Raw genomic sequence first — 21,582 nt, forward strand, 5'->3', positions numbered from 1 at the left:
TTGTGCTGGAGCTCACTCTGAGATAACTTTTTCCAGTAAATGGTTGGAAGCTAAGTTTGAGTTACAGAGAATCAATGAAAAAAAAAAATGAGGCCATTTTGCAAACAATTGAACAAAAAAAAATCATGTTTCCTCTGTTGTTTGCTAGACTAAATTCAGCATCTGAAATCTATGCTTCCGTTAATATAGGTATGCCAGCCAAAAATAGTCAAACACTTGAGTAACTGACTTTTTTTCTTGACTTAGACTGAGATGATGTTGTTGATATTATTTGTTCTTATAACACGAGCCTCAACACAGTTTCCTGGAATAAAATTATAAATTATGTATTACATAAAAAATAAAAATTATTTGGGTGTTTCAAAAGCTATATATGTGTGTGATAACAAATTGTGTATGTTATTACATAAAAACCCATACGAACTGCTTAATTTAACACATTTTTATGTATCTTTTTTTTTTTTTTAACAAAAACTGAACTCTCTCCATGTTTACGAGGCAGTCTGGGGTAGCGAGCAAAATAAACAAGAGCCTTTCTGGATAAGCGTGTCCATATGCCAATGTGGTTTAGGTCTCATTCAAGACACAAAACGCATTACCTCTGAAAAAATGAAGGAACATTTATTAAATGACCAGGAGAAATTCCACAGTATGGGAATAACAATACATAACTTTGTAGTTTACTTTTTATTTTTAAAAACAAGTCCAAGGAAGTTAAAATATTCTTTTCATTAAGATGCTCAAAGAAATGAACTAAGAAAAATTGATGCAAGGACTCCTTCAAGTTCGAATTTGTGATACAAATATTTTCATCTTTTAACAGGGCAAGCTGATGTGTTCACATCTCAGTTCCAAACTGCCTCTTTCACTAGGAAACATCAGTGGTTTTTAAGGCACATTTACAGTGCTTTCCCCTCCCCCTTGCTGTGTGTTTGTAGCACCTATAGCCATAGTTGGCACCTGGGGGCCTTGCATTGTTGGCAGATTCCCTCTCATTTCTTTGGAGTCTATTCAACTGCTGTGGTTTTACTCAGAAGTCAGTGCTTTTTGCATATATGATTTCCTGAGACTGAATAGTCTTTCTCAGAAAACCGTGCCAGTCTGGCTGTGAACAGCTCTTCTCCAAGAGTTGCTGACAGGAGCCTGGTCGGGTCATTGTGCTCGGCTGTGGTTTCCCAGCCAGGCCTCCTCGCTTCTTCCCCTACCCCTTCCCTTCTTACCTCTGCCTCAGTGACATCACCACCCACATCTTGCCATCCCTTTAAAGAAGAGAATGAGATTTGCACCGGTCCAATTAGAAAAGAATGAAATGCTTCCCAGGGAACCTATGCAGAGCTCCCATAAAAACAATTCATATTTGTTGTTTCAGCAACGGATGTGGAAATGATTTTAAATAATAAACAAAACCAGACGGAATAATTCAAACTTCAGTAAGGTAATAATCTGGTGCAAAGACAGAAGTCCCAACTTAAGGTTACAGACATGAATTTTGGGAACAAAGGTAACCTTGAATTTCTTGATTTGAGTGTATTTTTTTTTTTAAAGATCATCATCTTAACAGTGCAGTTTTCAGTCAGAACAAAAATGGTTTTCAATAGGTCAGGCATGCTAGTCCAGGGCGCTAAGGTAAAGAGAAGCATTGTTTTATGAAGTGACTCATGTGGGTGTATATATGCTGGTGGGCTGTGCTGCTAGCAATTCCGTGGTCTTCATCTGTATACCACTGCAGAGGAAGACAAAGGTCAGAAGAAGGAAGTCAGTTGTCCTCTTTTTAAAAAAATAATTCAAATAAGCTCTCACAAGCATGCATAGAATTAAAACATTGTTTTAAGGGTGTGTGTGTGTGTGTGTGTGTGTGTACATATTCTAATGAAACTATCCAAGTGTATTTTCAGATTTGATTCAAAGGACACTTAGAACCACATCATGCATAGAAGAGAATGTTTATCCCATTAAGCACACTAGTTTTAATTAAGTGTTATCAAGTGTCAGATTTCTCCTACACTGCAGGAAGAGAAATGAGTTTTTCAAAAGCACTTTTTCCTAATGTAGGTTACCAAGGAACTAGAAAAATCTATTCCAATATTTCATATATATGTTTAACATAAGGTCAAAAGTCAAATGTATTATTTGCAAACACTTTGATTTTTCACTCGAATTTTCTATCTGGATGTCTGACATTTATGAAAGAGTGGATGATCTGAGACAAAAATTTATCAATGCATCCCACATTAAACAAGTGGGAGGTCACTACCAGGCAAACATATATTATGGAGACATAAATAAACTTTTATAAAAAAAATTGCCTAATTAAAGTATCATCTTTTTTTTGAGTTGTAGAAAATGAAACCTCGACCTCTTAGAAGAATCTGACTCCAAAAGACATATAAACGGGTGGGTTTTGTTTTTTGTTTTGTTTTGTTTTTTTGGTATTAACTGTCCCACTCTGATTCAGTGGGCACCATTTGAACTGATCACAGAGCAAAGAGGTGTGTGTGTGTGAGAGAGAGAGAGAGAGGAGAGTGAGGAAAAGTAGGTTTTCTACCTAATAACGGCAAGAAAGCATTTTATATAAAAATATTTAGTGCATCACACACATGCGTATACATATAAATATACAAACACACATTTATATATATGTTATAAACACACACACACACACACAAAACATCTTTTCTTTTTTCTTCTTGATCTGAAAATGAATCTGACTTAATACCTAGAAACAGCTTACTGTATAGGCAACTGTATAGGAAATAGCTCTAGCTATTTCCAACTCTATAAAACAAGCCTAATTGTCTATTGCTCGTGGTTGTTCAACAAAAGATAACGTTGCAATTGCAAAAACTGAAGCATGCCAATTATTAATGTCCCACTGTTGTTAGAATGGCTAGTAATACGTACTAGACAGAAATGGATTTTCATATTGGATCTGAGCTATTATCATGCTGGTTTCACTTTAGAATTACTCTGCCACACATTTACTGAGTAAGTGATTACTTTTGAATCCAAATAGGGAGAGACTGAAGAACCACATGGGTAGGAGAGCACTGTTTTGACACTCCCAAGATATGCAATATTATGCTTCTCAACCCCCAGTTCTTTAATTGTTCTGAACATTACTCTGTCTATGGCTTAAGGATATCACTTCTGACTTCTCATTGGACAAATAAAAACCCTTTCAATTCTGTCCCTGTCTCCTGGCACTGTTTGACGAGAAGGAGCTGGGACAGGGGAAACCAAGACCCCACCAGCAAGTTCTCCCTTTGGCACCAAGTTTTGTGATACCATTGCTTGGAAATCCACTCCTGCATCCACCAGGGCTTTGGAGATCTGAGCTGACTGCTGAAAGTGAACGTTATCTGCAAGGAGAGAAAGGAAACACAAAGTAACTAATAGCCGCTCCTTTTCTGATGGGAAGGGTGGGAAAGGCACAAGAAGAAAGGGACTATTTGAAGTTCTAGGACTTAGCATCCCATTTAGCCCAAGACAAGTGAGTTGTGGAAAGCAACACTGTTTTATTGAAGTAAATGTAACAGTCTTGCCCCTCATGCTTTTGTTTTGTCAGTAGTGAAATTGCAAACCTGTCTGTGATACTAAAAAGTCTAATTAACTGAAACTCACCATCTGCTGTTCCATGAATAAGGAGGTACTCAACTTGTTTAAAATTTTCAGCTCTGCTCATGACTGTTGAATTCTGGAATTGGGAAAAAGAATGTCATTATTCAAAAAAAGATCTGCCATAAACTGATTTTTCACTTCAGTTTACAAAATAAAATGTTTTCAGCTGGGGCCCCCTTTGATACAAAATATAGCAAACCGATATTTAAGCAAATGCTGTCTCCATGCATGGCAGAATGCACAGCATGCCCTGTGCCTGGGAGACAGGACTGCAAAGGGAGGATGCCACATCTTCTTTGCACACGCAGGCAGAGGGCACCTGCCACCAGGGCTGCACGCAAAGCCCCTTAAGTCCCAGATCCCAGATTGGCTGTGTCCTATGCATTAGCACAGGGCAGAGTCTCATATTAGCAATGTATGTTCCATGGGCTTATGCTGTAGTTCAGCCAAAAAGTGTATTGCCATGGCAACCGTGTGTCACATGGTGCCATACATGCTACATTTCAAAGAGCCTGTACATAGCATTTGCAACTAAACATACTCTGCAATATGTCATATGAACTTTGGTCCACATTGCTAGGCAATGAATGAGAAGCAAGTATTACCTCTTTTGGAACAGATGTTTAAAACCCAGGCAAATGTAACATATGGGAGGGGAAAGGGGAGCAAAAGATCAAGCATGGTCTTAGAAAATCGGTGGGCTGTTGTCTGCCTCATTCCGTATCAGGGAAAATCTTGCGATTGGATCAAGTCATTTCCAAATCAACCAGAGAAATAGGGCAACAAATTGGGAGGTAAGCTTTTCGAAGACTGGCCTCAGGGAGGCAGGACTTCTAGAACTGGGGTGGGGCCTCGGATGAGAAAGCCGTTGGAAACGCGGAACTGGTCATCTGATCTTGATTTGGGGATGTTTATCAAGTTGGGAGGAAGGCAAAAGTGTTACAGAGGCATCGTAGGGCCTTTGGGAGGGGGCAAGCTGGAGTTCGCTCCTGTTGTCTTCTTAGGGGCTGGCCAGAAGGAGGGCCCAGCAGTTTTCCTATAGGTTTAAAAATCATCCAGCGATTATTCCTTTAGCACCTCGGTAAATCAAAGTCAACTTTACGAGTGCCAAGGTATGTATTTTACAGATCCCTTTGTAGCTAACACCAGCTTGGTGTTTTTGATGGGAACCCGGATGGTCTGGCAGGAAGGGGATAGGGCTAAGGTGTTGGATGTGGCGTCTAGCCCCAGCTTCAACATCGGTGAGCTGTGCGCTGGGAGACCTGCTGCTCCCTGAGTCTGGTCTTCTGTAGAACGGGAGTGTTTGTAAGAAGCACTGCTCTGTTTCACCCTGCCAACATTCCTCTGAGATAGGTCTAAAGCAATCCTGCTTTCTCCATGGAGACCCCAAGATTCAGAAGCAGGAACTCACACTAGGTTACATCTGTAGGAAGTGTCAGAGCTGGACACAAAGTCTGATGGCAGAACCTCTTTTTACTTCCTATGCTGCCCCGAGGCCATGAAAATTCCAAACTGCTCATGATGTGATCTTCCAGCAAAGGAACAGTGAGAAGTAACTTAACGGGCCCAGAATCTGCCCCGCGCGAGTACGCTGGGTATCCCTGAGCAGGGTTCCCATGCCTGTGTAGACTGAACGAATCAAAAGAGAGCGGGTCTGCAAGGCCCCCCAGCCCCCGAGATTTGCAAGGCGGGTTTTTCCCCCTGTACAGCTGCCGCAGAGCCCAATGCAGCAGCCAGAACCCTGAGCGGTGTCCGCTCTCCAGAGAGGAAAGGGTCAAAATCAATCTCCCCCAAAGACAGAAGAGGATTTTGAGCTTGAGCTGCCAGATGCTGGGGCTCCCCCACCGCCAGCAAACACCGATCATGTGAGCCACAGGCGCCCCCCCCCCACCCCTGCCATCCTCTGGCCAGACCTGCTCACAGCCTTGCCCCCCAACTGCCGCTCACTCTGCCGCCGTCCCCCCCCACCCCGAACCTAGCGCTCTGCTCCCCCAACACACGCAACTACCACATGGAGACCCGACCCATGCGGGCAGCTCTGTCCTGTCGCCTCACCTCCAGAAGCCCCACGGGCCTTCCTGGCTTGGCAGCTTGAACAGCGAAAGCTGCTCCTACAACCTCCACGAGCCATAAAACTGAGAAATGTCATTGAAACATAGAGTAATAGTTAGGAGACATATAAATACGCAGGACAGTTAGCAAGGAATGTGATAACTACTGGAGTTTGGACCAAAACAGTTTCTGGCTGCCTTTTTTTTTTTCTTAAATGGAGTGAATACAGGCTGAAAGAAGACAATTTTTATAAACAAGTAAAACCCTGAGCCTAAGATAAATGTTGTGATGTACACACTGTAGCTGTGATGAACTAGACATGGTGAGAAATGCAACATACTGAGAAAAAGACGAAAACTGTGATAAAAGTGTCATGATGCAAATTGTTTTACATTAACAATATTACACTACAAAGAAAGAAAGACAAATACTTTAATGCAGCACGAGAAAAATAAAACAAAAGCCTCCCCTGCAATGGTGAGCTAGGTGTGCCCTTTCCATGCACGCTTCCCCCTGCTCTCCGGGAGAAGCTTCCAGAGGCGCCTCCCGGCGTGAGGTGGCCAGGCGGAAGGGCAGCCTGGAGGTGCACACCCGCTCTTGGGCTCTCAGGCGGCAAGCAGCATCCCCCCACTACCCCAAAGATGCGGCTGTGGCACCCTGTGTCTGGCGCCACCCATCATTCCCTACTGGACCGAGAATCCTGGCTTCTCCATCAAGAGAGACCCTCGGTGGTCCGCCGTGTGGAAACGACCCCCGGAGCCAGAGAAAGAGATGTGTGCCTTAACAGAAGATGTGGTTAATAATCGGAAATAATATCACCATGCTATTTTAACCCAGGAAAATAGGATAATCCCCATTTGCCTATCGATGGAAACAGAAATAGAAAAGGAAATGGATGACTAAGTTAGAAGCCGAATAGTCTATCACCAGCTACTAAAAAGGAAGCTCAGAGTGATAAATGGGCAAGGATGCAATGGTGGTGCAGTTGGCACTCTCCCGAGGCTAGAAACTTCCGGAGAGCCCCGCTGTCAGCAACAGTCTGGCAAAACGAAGTGGGAAGGATTGGTCCAGTGGCAGTGCCGATTCCACAGCATCTCTGTGAGGAGCTTTTCCTTCAAGCCCTGAGAAGAACCATCTGTAGCTGCTTGTTGGATCACGCTGGTTCCTCAGTTACCTTCCAGCAAATAAATCTTTGTATTTTTGAAATAAAGAGAGAGCTGACAAGAGCAGGGAAGTACTGTAAGGAACAGAAGTTCTAACAATTTTTAAGCCACCCCTGTGCCATCGAGGAACCGTAAGGACAACTGGCTTCCTGAGGACGATGATGGCGGCAGGTGCCGTGTTTCGAAAGCTTCTCTCGGGGCAGGCACAGGGGTCCCATTTAATCCTTTCAATAACCTGTGAGGTCAGCTTGATGATCCCCATTATCCAGATGAGGAAACTGAGGTTCAGAGAGCTTAGGTCACCTCCCCGAGCTCACACTGTTAGTCAATGGTGGAAACCAAATTTGAGTAGAGGTCCAAATCCGAAGTCCGTTCCCCTTAACCTTACGTCCTCGTGGCTCTTCACGGCCCAGCCAACAACTAACTCATCACCATTTCCAGGCTTTCGTGGTCTAACGGACAACCCAGCACGTCAGCGAGATACTACGGGTGCACTGACTTCCTCTGTGCTTTCTCCCGCTTGCAACCAAAACCTCACAAACAGCATTAAGTAATGCTATTTTGGGAAGCACCATTAATGCCTCAGAAAAGAGAGGCCAGAGAACATTTTTAAGAAAAACATTATTTCAACCCACTATATCGGATGTTTTACTTGTTTACATCTATCAAACAACTGTATCTGCGAGATGCCAAGGGAAGAGAGAGCCCGTCAACCCGACAGGGGGCTCTACCTCAGTCCTCACCAAGCAACACTGGCTTCTTTAAAGATCACACAGCAGTCAACATTTTATCAGCACTCAACAAACAAGTTAAGGTTTGGCTTAAATCTGAAGGTCTCTCTCCCTTTGGCATATTCTGGGATAATAGAACAAATGTCAAATCAGTACAAGATGGCATATTTACAAAATTGCACCCTGTTTTGCATAACCTAACGATGCAGCAGTTCTTAAGGATTGAACATTTCAAATCTGCTAGCAGAAGACTGCCAAATCTATGACTGTTTCATACACTTGCCAAAAGCCTATCAAATTTTGAGCAAAATGCAAAATAAATCTCCTCTACAAGTTAAATCAGTCCCTTCTGTGTGTTCCAGGCTGCCCTCTTCTCTTGGCAACAAGGCTCAGGACTTGGGCCCCATTTCTCCTGCCCTTGATCTTCTGCTTCTCTGCGGATCCATACATCCATTCCCGGCCCAGTCTACGTCCTGCCTTATAGGCAGGCCACCATTTGGCCTGCTCTCCCCACAGCCCCGCTTCCATGTTATCCGTCGATTCATCCAACCTGCTTCACAGATCCCCAGAAAACCAGCTGTACCTGCTACTCATGTGTGGCTGTGCTGCTCTGTCGTGTCCCTCTCTGCAACCCACGGAGAGCGTCTACGCTCTCCCTCTTTATTTCCGAAGTCTTTCTTTATTGGCTTCACACAAGTGCCCCTCCCACTCCTACCCCTCAGCATCTACATGTTATGTAACATTTTTGTGCCTCAGTTACAGTGTCAATAAATGAAGATAATTAGAGCACATATCCCAGAGAATCTGAGGGAGAACCGAACCTAATAATCTGAGTAAAGAACTTAGAATAGTGTCTGCCCGTAGAAGCAAGCACTTAAGGAATAAATGAAAAAAAAAAAAATGAATGAAATAAATGAAACTGGATTCCTCCCCGGCAGGAGTTGAGAGGAGCTGGTGTGGGGGGAGGGAGGTGAAACACGGACTTCTTGGCCACTTCCCTACCCATGCTCCCAAAGGACAAAATCCTTGGGGCTTGTCACAATTAGGGAACAACTTCTCTTTTCCATACATAGGGGGCACTCTGTCATATCTGAGTTCATGCTTCACTACCTATCTCTTTTATTTCTCTTTGATAATTTTGTGTGCATGTCTTTGCTCACCAACAAGGCAATCAACTTTTGAACAATGAAAATACCAGGCACCTCGAATGGGTGAGTGTAAGTTTACTATTTGTTCATTTTTCAAATAGGTTTGACTAAAAAACCTACGACTGACCACACGGAAGACCACCTGTCAATGTTAGTGAGCACCACACTCCTCAAGGTGTAGCTGCGGTTGCTATTTGCTTTTTGCTATTGGGGGTAAGGGTTTTCTCGTTGCCTATCTAATTCCTTTGCTTAAACCTGCTGCCATTTTGGTCTGCTGTGGGCTGAGACTCACTGCAGAAAAGATGTTTCCACAGAGCTCCACTGCCTTTGAAAGTGTTTCTTTCACTTGGCAATAGGGGGGTGATTATCTACAAAGGATCTCATAGGGTCACTGTTCATGTCACTGCACTGGGTCTGAGCCTTAATCCCGGGTCTGCTAATCTATATGGTATCTTTGTATGAATAGGAAAAAGCATTCCTTTTGGTTGTGTGCAGCCTCAGACGTCCATGCCTTAGTGAATGAAACGTGGACTAGTTTTCAGCAGTGCACAAGCTGAACAACTATACATGGCATCCCTACCTGTTCCACTGGTGTATACAAATGGTTTCTGGAATTTCTTTCCTAAAACATAAGTAGGACCTTTCTTTCATAAAATGTGCTTCCCTTGGTGATACGGGTTTCTCCAAATTCTTCCAAATCTGGGTCATCAATGACCTAATAATGAATCCTTTTTCTCATTTTTTTTTTAAATTAAAGACTGTCTTTTCTTAGAAAAGCTATAATTCTGGGATCGACGATTCATTAGCTGCAAATGTAGACAAAGATCAGGGCCTTGCTTATTCTACGTCTTGGTCCTTCCTGTCCTGGATGTCCTGCAGTGAGTCAGTGGGCCAAATGAAATGGGAATCATTTTCAAAATATTTCCTTCTGACCCACAGACAGGCAAAGGGTACTGAAAGCCTCTCAGGAATTGTCTTCTTTGTCTTTTCCAAAAGGGTGGGAGGAGGGGGGGAGAGAGGGAGAGAAGGAGAGAGAGAGAAATAAAAACAACCTGGGAAAGAAAAGTAAAAGATGGGGTCCAGAGGGGCAGCTGGGGCCTTGGAGGAAAATAGAATCTTTGAATGTATTCTTGCCAGAGACAAAAGCACAGGCTTATTTAAAAAACAAAGGAGGGCAGCTTTATTCTAAAGCCTGCTGTGCACCAAATATAGGCACTTAGATTCGGCTCTCCACACTCGGGAGGAAGCAACTTACCAGGGTGGAAACAATTCAGTGAGCGTTCTTCGCCTCCCTCTCCCTCCACACCTTAACTCTCGCCCGCCCAAATCGTTCCTCCGAGTAACACATTGGGAACCTTTAGCTCCCTGGTACTGGCAGTTTTAATGTGTCCATTGCCAGCACTGAATCTGGTGCCAAGAAAACTCGACTCCTGGCGTGGAAGGATTAAACAGTCCTCGGGTGCCATCTGTGCAGTGAAGTGGAAGAGTGACTCGGTGCACCCAGTGTGCGTGTGTTGCCATTGGCAGTGGGAAGTGACTTCTATTTACATGACTACCTCATGCAGCGAACACCTAAGGGGAGAGACGAACATGGCCACCTCCAGGAGGGTGGGGGTGGGGGGGGTCGATGCAGGGATGAGGAGCCTCTGGGGAAATCTGGAAAAAGACTCAGCATGAAAGGTTAGATTAGAATGAATCATCCTAAAGAAGGAAGGGCTGGCTGAAAAGGAAAGACCTTGCTGGCTGTCCGCTGATGTGCACCGAGAGAAGTAGAGAATCAGGGCAGATGCTGTGGACGTCCCTTGATGTCGGGGTTTGGACTTGACCCTGTGCCTCTAGGTTCAAAGACTTTTCGGGATGGGATTTTAGAAATGAACTTTTGACTCAACATCCACCCTGTTCTAGAGCCAGGGCTGGGGTCCTGGATAGTAAGTACATCTCTGTTTGGGGAATTTTAGGATTTGGGGTACTTGAGAAAGCCCTTCAGCAACTCAGCAAATATGGCATACCACAAGAGGGATGGCTTTCAAAGGTCAGCATCCTGGTCAGGTTAGGGACAAGAAAATTCCAGATGTAAGATGAGAGAATTGAGGGAGACAGGCAATTTTTAAAACAACATTTTCCTTAAAAAAATTCTTCAATCAGGAAAGGTTTTTAAGGGTTATACTTCATACTGGGTCATCTAAAGAATTCAGTGTTGAGTAGAGATGTGAACAGTTAATCATCATGCAGAAGAGAAATGGGGGTTCGAAAGAACCATGGGTCCAAGAAAGAGAAACTGAAGATTAAGATACAAGAGAATGTCATGAGAGTCGAGAGGGGATGCCAGCCCGCCAGGAGAACAGCACCAATTTCCTATTAAATGGAGATATAGGGAAAATGACATTGCAGGCAGAGGGAACAGAAGACAAGGGCATAAAAGGGAAAGGCCCAGAAACAGACAGAGGACAATGACTATGACAAGCAGACTGGACCATTGTAAGAGGGATGCTAAGCATCTGGTCGAAGAATCCAGTAGTCACATGGAGGATCCATGAAAGTGTTGTATGTGGAGCCGTGGGGATTAATCTCATGCCCCGTTGTGGTAAAGACGGGGGCAGAGAAAAACAAGATAAGGGGACACCAACGGGGTTATTATTAGAAAAGCAGACAGTCACCTGACAGTGGTAATGCGGGGACTGATGAAGAACAAAAAGGACGTTTAAGGCAAGCTTACTGGACGTGGAGGAGAAAGAATGGGAAGAATTGAGTCCGAAGTATTATGGAGGACAACTGGCAGAAATGGGGACAACCTGATTCCGGGGCTGCTTGGTAGCGGAAGTTGATCAGTGCATCTCACTTTACGGGTTGTTGCTTTTCTATCTTGACTGGAAAACACACAGGCAGACACGGACCAAGCCACGTACTCCTCCCCGCACCCCCTCTACCTAAGCCTTCCTAAACGAAACCGAAAGAGATAAAATGAAACTGTGTATACTTACGTTAGAAAACTAGAAATTTTATTTGAGTTTTACTGGGTTTTGATCACATAGCTTCAGAATCTATAGAACGGTGGCATCTTATGAAAATGCACCCATACTGCTCAGAGCGAGGCACTCATACGAAGCCCGTGTATTGAGAGTTGTGGCCCAGATAAGAAATGGTGTTAACTTATTCTTGTTTTTCTTGCTTTTTAATTCATTGTCCCAAAAAGCGTTTTAAATTTCCTTTGGAGAATGTAAACCATGAGACGACTGACCTCGTCGTTTTCGACAACCATGACAGAGCAACTCAGGAAAGTTCTGGAAGGGCCAAAGGGCTACAAAGGTCTCTAGGAGTTAGGCTGGCACTTGTGGCTACCTCAGTGTGACACCAGAGACAGTATTCTGGCTCAGCGGTGGCCTCCACACTAGCACACATGGCTGCCAACCATGGTGGCTTCCAGGTCGCATTTCAAAAGCTGTAGCCTGAGAGCAAGCGGCCACGGGTTCCCCGTCAGCCATCCTCACTGGAGGCTATGCATTGTGGCTTCCAGAGCTCTTCAGGGCACTGCCCAACCAATACTCTTCACCTGCTTTACTCCAATCTTGTTTGAGCAAACTACATAGTTGGCTATGAATAGGAAAATTAAAAGCTTGTACATACATCTTAATTATAATACCATAGAAAATCTAATATATAGCTAAAGGTTTAAGGAGTCTTCTGGGCTTTAAAGGAATATGTCGAATTTGACATGTTTTCTAAATGAAATTTTTATAATTAAAGTAATTATCTGGTGTTGCTTTGTATTTCCAAATGAATGCATATTGTGACCTATATAGCATACGATAAAGACTTTAATTAATGCAGAATATAGTAGGGGAAGCTAGTGGAGTATCTCTAAACCACCTGTGTTATTTCTTTTTAACAAGAATTTTGTTGGAAATAAAAAATATATATTTTCTAGAATAGATACACTTAAAAATGTTCTTAAACAAACTTATAAATAGGTTATAAAATAGATCTAGTTTCTTATCTCTTACCCTGTAATAGTCAAGATTGTCCTCGGGAGTTGGGAGACCCATGTAACGTTCTGTATACACTGAGTCTGTGATGAAAAAAAATGTAAAAATAGTTAATTCATACAATAAACTTTTCTTTTTCTTACTGGGTGACTTTATGTGCTTTCATATGTCGTTACTTGTGTGTGGGTCTGTAGCATCTCCCTCAGGAGCGTCTCTTCAAGGTCAGTTTTTTTGTTTGTTTGTTTGTTTGTTTGTTTTGGCTTGTTAATGCAGCTGGACACCAGCTCAGACTCATGCCTTTCCATGCTCAGCTGGAATGAATGAAAGTAGAGGGAGATCAAACTAGATGATTTAAAACCAGTCAATAATCCATCTACTGAGGGTGTCTGGGTGGTTCAGTTGGTTAAGCATCTGCCTTTGGCTCAGGTCAGGATCCTGGGGTTCTGGGATCAAGCCCCACTTTGAGCTCAGCAGGGAGTCAGCTTCTCCCTCCCCCTCGGTCGCTCCCTCTTCCCCTTGCTCTGCTCTCTCACTCATGCGCACTGTCTCAAATAAATAAATAAATCTTTAAAAAAAAATCCATCTGCAGAAAAATCAAATGTTAAGAGCTGAAAAGTAAGGGCTTTTACCATCATCATCTGATCCTTTCCAAGAATCTTAATTAGGAAGTCACTTAATGCCTCAACTCTCTTGAATTTTTGGTCCCGACACAAGCGTATGCCCTAATTTTCTTTTGGAAATCCCTTAATGTTCAATTACTAGTTGCTTATTTAAATCATATTTTGGGCAGTTTAAAATTCATTATAATGAAAACAAAGAGTTAAGTTATCACTTATTCACGGAAGATCCCCATATTAGCTCCGTTACTCCATCACAATGCAAGTCAAACATTTGTTTTGCCCATTTTGTGGCAAGCCCTCAATTTTGGGATTATAACAATTTGTATTATGAAATAAATCACACCAATATCTGCAGAAATGAAGTAAGCTCTTTTATCTATAAGTATGGCTAAAAACAAGATACATAATTGGTTTGGTTATTTTGGATAATGAAACATATTTTTGCCCTATTTTTAAAAATTTTATAGATATATCCTAAAATAGACATGAGAAAATTTTACAATTTTCTGTGGCTAAATTCCAAAATAACTTTAAAGATCTGAAGTAATTGCTTTGAAAGGTGCCCCCTCCAGTGACCAGATTATAGTAAACAGATTAAATATAAAATAATATGCTGTCATTGTGCTGTTTAGATTAATGATGAATTTCACTGCAAATCGTACAGGTAGTTCAGTACTGATCTCATTAATTCTTTAAATGAATATATCATCTAAACAACAACCTTAAGCAAAACTCTAACCCTTTCTGAATGACTGGCATCATTAAGAACTACACTGATAATGAGTGTTAGTTATTTCACATGTATCCTTTATGCCTGTTCTATGGGAATCAAAATACGTCTTTCAAAATGAGTAACCTCAACATTTTATCCTTTTGATTAAAAGGAATACAGAATATATGTAATTTTACATATCTAGAGGACACTAATACAGAAAATACAATATTTTAAGGGACATTTAAAAATACAAGATCTTCATAAAATGTTCATATCTTTCAACATTTAAATATGAATAATATAGGTTGGACATGTGAAAGGAGGTTTGAAAATAGCCTTTAAGGGCAGAATAAATTTTTCCTGAAACAACAGCAGACTTCAATTCTTGTCCTAGAACATTATACCTCTTTTTTATTATGTTAATCAGGTTTACATTTGTGAGAAGAGCTGAAATATATTTTTTTCTTTTTTAGAGAGAGAGAGAGTGCGCAAATGTGTGTGCATGAGCGACGAGGGGAGGAGGAGGCAGAGGGAGAAGGACCAGCGCAGGGCTAGATCTCACAACCCTAAACAGAAATCAAATGCCTAATGGCTGAGCCACCCAGGCACCCCTGAAATTTTAATAAGAGTATTTTAAAAATACATAATATAGGTGCTGTAAACTTTTACAAATGCGCCTTTGAAATACCAGTTATGTATTCCTTCTATCTGATGTGTGAGTAAAATTTCTCAAATTAATACATATGTAAGATCTCTAGAAAGTGCTCATGTCTAGAAAGTTGACTTGGTCTAAATATATTTAATGAAGTTCTTTTATCATTATACTTCTAAACTCACAAAGATGGCTTCTATTATTTTATTGACCACCAGAGGTCTCCAAAAACAAGCTATCCAACAGCATAATTAGTAGGAAGCAGGAAAGTATTATGAAAACAAATCCATTGTGTGTGGACTGAATCAGAAGTATGATTTCTAATTTTTTTTTAACAGAAAGATAGAAATATATACATATATATGTGTATATATATACACATATATATGTAAATATATTACATTGGATGCTCTTGGCCTTTAAAAAAGGGTTTCCTACAAGATTGGTACTACCACACGATGGGGGAAAATATGTAATGAGCATATTTGTTTCAATGAGTCTATCACATAAAGTACTTGAGATGGGGTCTGAAAAGATACAGGAAAATAATTCATCTTCTCACCACCTCTGACTCTTTACCCCTACCTAGTATTCCAATGTTTACTCTCTCCCCCTGGGGAATTAAAGTCTTACATGTGTATGATGCCTTATAGAATTATTTCTCAGTGATGAAGAAGAGATCCTAGAATGGTTTTCACTAACTTAGAGACAGTGGGGGAAATAGAACAGACAACCCAGGAATTCCCCCAATCCTTACTCCCGTCTTTCCATCCAAAGCCCTTCTTTATTTGACCTTTACTGGAAGAAAAAAAAAAATACATGCTTCTTTTATTCAGTTAATATATGAAGCCCCAAAACCCAAACTAAAATAAGATAAGGAAGGGTTTATCTGAAGAAATGTAGCATTACGGATATTTTGAAATTTAGAAAACAGAATTTGTTGATAACTAAGTATATAGATAACAATACCACCTAGACTTTCACAATAGCAGAATAAGAGAGATCATTTGATTATAGGTATTTATAAGGTGCATCTACAATGAATAGGCTTATTTCCTATAGAAACAGTGAAACTCAAAAAGGAATGGTTTTGTCATTGAAACTTTAAGGTCAACACTCTGTATCTTTTTGTACCTGAAAGTAATGACATACCATAGTACTCCCACCGTGAGACGGGTGCCACGGCTATTCCACACTTGAACACGCCACTGCCGGCTCCCAGGACCATGGAGGTTACGTACCCTCCATATGACTAAGGAATAGAAATGGTTATTTTTATAGAGGTAAAGGAATTCAGGACATATGGTAAGCGAGTCGCAGTTTCCATATTTCTCACATCTTTATATACTGTGCCTCTTTAGAGATAGAAAGCATGGTAGAGAAGGGCTTAAATTGGCCTTAATTGGACAATATCTAAAGACTACACTTTCAGAGCCCTGGTCCCTTTGCTTGATAGGTCTAAGTGGGAAAAGCATCAAAAAATTGTCAGGCAGTACTTAAAGGAAAAAAGATCAATATACACTAGATCTTTACTGACTTTGACTCATTAGAAAAATCACCCTCCTTCCCTCTCTCCTGCTCTCCTTCCCAACCCCTCTCCCTCTTTCTCTACCTTCCTTACCTCCCAAACCCTCCTCCTTAATCATAGTAAGCAGAGATATACACCTGACTAGCAGGGACTCACCACCTAGAGTTCTAAGACATTTTATCGGGGACTTCTTTGATTAAAAATGCCTGATTTTCATCTCCAAATATTTACATGCCAAAGATATATTATCATGCTCCGGGTTATAATCACTAACTATATGGACACAGATTCATAGCCAAACAACGACTCACCCAGCCCCAAATTGCAATCCGCTTGTCATCCACAAATCCCATTTTTGAAAATTGTCTAAAATACATGGAAAAAGTCCACGAATTAGTATTGCATTGTATATAGAAAACTAGCATAAGTACATAAGGACACAAATGTGAAACCCTGCCATTTGCTATTTGCTCCTGATGCAATCTAAGATTAATTACGGCCAACAATCAAATAAGCACCTGAGATGGGTGTCTATTTTTTTTTTTTAACTTAAGAGCCAGATGAACAAGGTTTACTTTTGTTGGAGTCCATAAAAATTGTGTGTGTGTGTGTGTGTGTGTGTGTGTGTGTGTGTGTTTGTGTGTATGATTCGCAGAAAACAAATCCTGGCAGTTTTTTTCACAGCTTTATATAAAAATTTGCAGCCCAGATGCACTTTTCTTTACATAATTGAATTTAAATCTCTCCAGATGTTTTTCAGTTGAAGAGAGGCTGCCCCGGAGATGGAGAAGTAGAGGGGCACAGAGAACATCTGGGCAGGGCTTAGGAAGGTCTCTGGGCCCCCTACCTGAGAACTTAAACACCATTCTCTAAATAAATCCCTTCTTCCGCTGGGTGTTGATTAGTTAGCTGAGCACCGTTAAGTAGGAAGCAATCTTTCCTTGATGGATTAAGAAGTCTTTTTGCCATTAAATTGTGCTTAGGATTTGTATCCAGTTAAAGAAATGAGAAAAATGTTTTGTGCACCCACGTTTTAAAATCTTTTACATCAAAAGGTAATTTGTTTGCTTTAAGAAGCAACCTAGCAAATACGGCTCTTTAACCTTTGTAATACTGATGGGGTGGGGGGACCCTTGCATTGACCTATATGTGACTTTGGGAATTTTTGTGTTTTCAATTATAGATATGGCTTAGGCGGCCCCAAGTTAAACAGTATTAGAAAAAATTAGAAGTACGTCATTTTCAACTCATTATCTTCTCCCCGTAAACTTTTAAAACTTAGAATACATATATGTATAGAAATGTGCACCAAAGCGTGAGTGTGCAAGTTGATAAACCTTACAGAACAAGCATATCCTTGAACTGAGAGATAGTGCATTATCATGCCCCAGAAGCCTCTGGGTCATTTTCCCTTTGCAAAAGGAAAAAAAAAAAAAAAGGAAATGTTTTCCTTTTATATGATTCCAATTTGTGCTTGGTTTTGGACTTTATATAAAATGGGTCATGCAGGAGATACACTTTCATGCCTGGCTTCTCTCATTTAATAGCCTGTGAGATTCATCTACACTGCAGTATACACCTCTCTTTAGTTGCTGAATTAGTATTCTACTGTATAAATACATGACATCTCATTAATTTTTTAAACTTGAGATGTATATTGTGGATACCCAATTATGTAATTTCGGATTTGAGAAGCCCGGACACTCCACCCTCTCTCAGAGAGGATCAGTCTGGATAAATACAATTTTGGTTTTAAAATATGACAGCCCTACTCCTGAACCGTTTATCCTCTCTCTTGAATCTAAACTTCTCTTTTTCTCTATTTGGCTTTGAAGGAAAATAGCTCATCGTTAACTATGGTGTAAGAGACTTAGAGACACTTAAATCAATTGTCCTCTTCTCTTCTCTTTGGTGGTTTCTGGTTTTTAAAGGCAATTTCCTCCACCCATCTCACCATTCATAATTTTTCTGCATTTCCTAGTTTATGATTTCATAATATTATTTTAAATCAACCACTTGTCATGCTTCCCCAGACATCCAGGCATTTGGTTATAGAAACTCAAAGACTACATTTCCTATTTGCCAGTTGAGCACGGTTGAACTGGAGAAAGCATCTGAGTTGAGTTGGAGACCCTGATTTAGATTATGACTTCCCCTGACAAATTACCAAACCTAAGAGCCTGCATTTTCTACCTGAAGCATGGGATACAGATCCCCACCTCCTAGGGGTGCTGTGCAGTTCCCATGACAATGCAGGTAAAACATTGCCCATGTACACGTGTCCTACGTGGGAACCATTATTCATCATAACATCTCTTCCAAGCCAGACCACAACACTTATCTGTGGACTCATGAATAGAAAGCACCAGAATGAGATGTGATTCATACTTACTGAAGCTCTTATAATTGTGAGCAAAGATGGCTGTGCCCCACAATTCTCCCCCAGTGCCAGAGTAACCTTCATCCCAACTGTAGGAGCCACTCCTAGGACAGATAGCTGTCACATGTAATGTAGCTTCCTATGCTGTGCAAGTACACTGGACTCCTTCGCTTGCCATTGACTACAGGGATGGTCCACTCATTTAGTTAGATGTTTACCCCAGGGGAGCATTTATCCCTCAGTTTGCCCATGTGTTTGATGAATTTTGAGTCTCTGTTCCCAGAAGGTGGTAACACATATACCAACTCCTTTCTAGAGTCACAGAGAGGAATTTAAGAAATAAGTCTTTTTTAACCTTTATATAAGTCTCTAATGACATACATTTTTATCTAAGTGTTATATCTTCACTAAAAATGTACCCCAAACATAAATGACTTCCTCTAGGACACTTGACATTCTTTCCACTTTACAACTTTAAAATATAAATCGAGAGGGAAGAATCAGATGACCTTCGGATTCATCTCCTAGTCACTCACCTGGCTGCTTCAATTTGATCTTCAACTTCAAATGTTCCCAGTCTTCTGTTGACTGCGTGCATGATCTTATCTCCTTGGTAACCACTTCCTCTGCCATCAAAGCTAGCTACGATAATGTTTTCTGTGCTTGCAAGGTAAGTAGCCCAGTTGAGTCTGAAGATAGCGTCTGCTTTTTGACTACACGGGCCTGCATATCTGTGAAAAATCCCAAATTGTTAGCCTTTGTGGTTTTTCTGAATCAAATGAGGAGTACCTGTGTTTCTACTCCCTGTGGACAAGAAGTATGCGTCTTTCCCGACCACGAGGCTGAAATTGTGCCAGCCACCAGGGTGTCCAAAATGGTTCCTCTAAAACTTGGCAACATGAGTATAATGGCTGTGTGTTTCCTTCAAAGATGCCCATCAATTTTACCTTTAAAGATCAGTATCAAACACAGACTTCATAGGCCAACATTTTCTAAGTCATATATTTCTTAGAAATCAAAGAAATAAATACTTAATAGTTGGGATAGGGATGTTGGATTTTGAAAAATTAATGAGGATGACAATAAATGCAGCTTTGACTATATCCTTTCTCTCTGGCTTGCAAGCACTCCTACGCTACATGTGTATTTCCTAGACTGGAACTTCCCAAAGGAGGGCTTGACTGCTGCGTGATATGCACTGCATTGCGCCCCCCACCCCCAAGTCCCAGCACGAGGTTGCACACCAAGGCTCCACAAGTCACTGTGGAGTGAGCCAAGGTATGAACGACCACTATTCCGCAAAACTTCAAAGCAGAAAGAAGTAGGCGATATTGACAACTGTATTCTATTTATCAACAAGCTTAACTCCCTGCTATCTGCAATCTGTACAGGCTAGACCCCACTCCCACACAGCTGGGTGCACAATCTCCAACAAGCCCTGTCATTGCCATGTATTAATCAAGACAATTTCCCGATAGCTCCTTGCATCTCACTTAAACATGTCATCTTTGCACGATCTATGGGACTCCTGGACCCAGACCTACTCCAGTACCTCTCCCTCCCACCGCATCTCTCCTACTGGTCTGCTCACTGTCCCCTCCACTTGCATGCCTTTGTTCTTCCTAGGGATGGAAGTCAAAAGAACTTTGGTTTTAAACAAACATTGTATTACTTTCACTGTAAACTAAATATTGTAACATTGTAAATTTAAAAAGGAGAATGCATTCATGCATTTCTTGGGAGAGTAAACAGTTTTTAACAACGTGTGAAATGCCTTGGTCCTTTCAATGATTTTAGATTGTGTAGGGTAATAACTTCCCTTAATATTAGTTATGTGTCAAGTTACTCTACCCCCTAAGATTAAACAACATTATTTTTAAAAACAGAAAACAAAGATTTGGACATCTAAGAATGGAAGAGGAAAACAACTAAAAAGAAACAGGCAGTAAATTTCCCATGTTTTTTCCTCACTGGGGAGTTGAAGAGGATAAAAGTCTCACTCTTCCCTAAAATATCTGCTTCCCTTATTGGGGCTGAAGCCCAAAGCAAATTAATGTCACTGTAGTCAAAGTTAGGCTTACTGAAAATCAAACAGCACATCTGGAAATTTAAAATACCTTTTTCTCTTTCTCTGAGGTTTTATGTTTTGTTTACATGGAACTCTAAATACAGGGCAACAAGGCTGTGTTGGATGCTAACACCCCTCTTCTGTTATTGGTGGTGGTGGTTACACAGAAAAGTGATGTTCTCGAGTCTCAGTTTCCTTTTCTGTATAATGGGCCCAATAGAACTCCTCACATCTGTTTGCAAATCACCTGGCAGGCAGCCCACAGCGGGCACATTTGTTGGGTTTGTTTTTGTCTTATTTTTATACAAGGAAATGAGACAATCTAGGACAGGAGGAGTGGTGTTGTGGCATTATGTGTGAGGTCAGGGTAATTTTAGAAGGATTAAAGTAAAATGTATTCCCAATCATTACCAAAAACATTTTTTGAAGATGCCACATTTAGAGTTTGCATGAGTTTACATTTACTGTTCAAAGCTGTGTGATTTCAGAACTTTCTCTGAGACTTGAAGAAGTCTGGATTGTAATGAACAATTTCCTATATCACATCATATCTTCACCAAAGAGGGGAATGAAAGCTACCAGGCAGTGGTATTTCAGGAACTAAAGGCAGAGAAACTTGATGTCTTAATGCATCAAAAGCCACTAATGGTGATGTTTGGGCAAGTTTAGGGGTAAAAAAGTTGTGAAGGCTATTAATACCCATCTCTCATGTTAAAATGTCTATAAGGTAAAGATAAAACCGGTGACCTAAAATTCCTTTGGAATTCCCTTGTAGTTCAGAGAAAAAAATCAAAACTAAAGGACCATATGTCATTACGACAGAAGGGTGTCTTTCTTCTTTCGAAAGATGGTAGAAAACAAAGGTTTGGTTATGTGATTGCAAAATGGAAGGACATAGTCAAATTGCTTCACAATGATTCAGGA

The 21,582-nt window shown here is 41.1% G+C and overlaps 1 protein-coding gene across 1 annotated transcript in view; it reads right to left on the minus strand.

Moving 5' to 3' along the window:
- Positions 1-600: 600 nt before the first annotated feature.
- The window catches only part of DPP4 (dipeptidyl peptidase 4), an 80,256-nt gene continuing 59,274 nt past the window's right edge, over positions 601-21,582 (minus strand). Inside the window, exons 20-26 of the mRNA XM_047721921.1 lie at positions 19,127-19,321; positions 16,522-16,576; positions 15,835-15,934; positions 12,714-12,778; positions 3,622-3,694; positions 3,286-3,359; positions 601-1,723 (exon numbers count right to left, since the gene is read on the minus strand). Of these exons, the coding sequence (XP_047577877.1) occupies positions 1,622-1,723; positions 3,286-3,359; positions 3,622-3,694; positions 12,714-12,778; positions 15,835-15,934; positions 16,522-16,576; positions 19,127-19,321 (664 nt within the window). The 3' untranslated portion in view covers positions 601-1,621. The remainder of the gene's footprint in view (positions 1,724-3,285; positions 3,360-3,621; positions 3,695-12,713; positions 12,779-15,834; positions 15,935-16,521; positions 16,577-19,126; positions 19,322-21,582) is intronic.

This window comes from Lutra lutra, chromosome 3, assembly GCF_902655055.1.
Source record: "Lutra lutra chromosome 3, mLutLut1.2, whole genome shotgun sequence".
NCBI classification, from domain to species: Eukaryota; Metazoa; Chordata; class Mammalia; order Carnivora; family Mustelidae; genus Lutra; species Lutra lutra.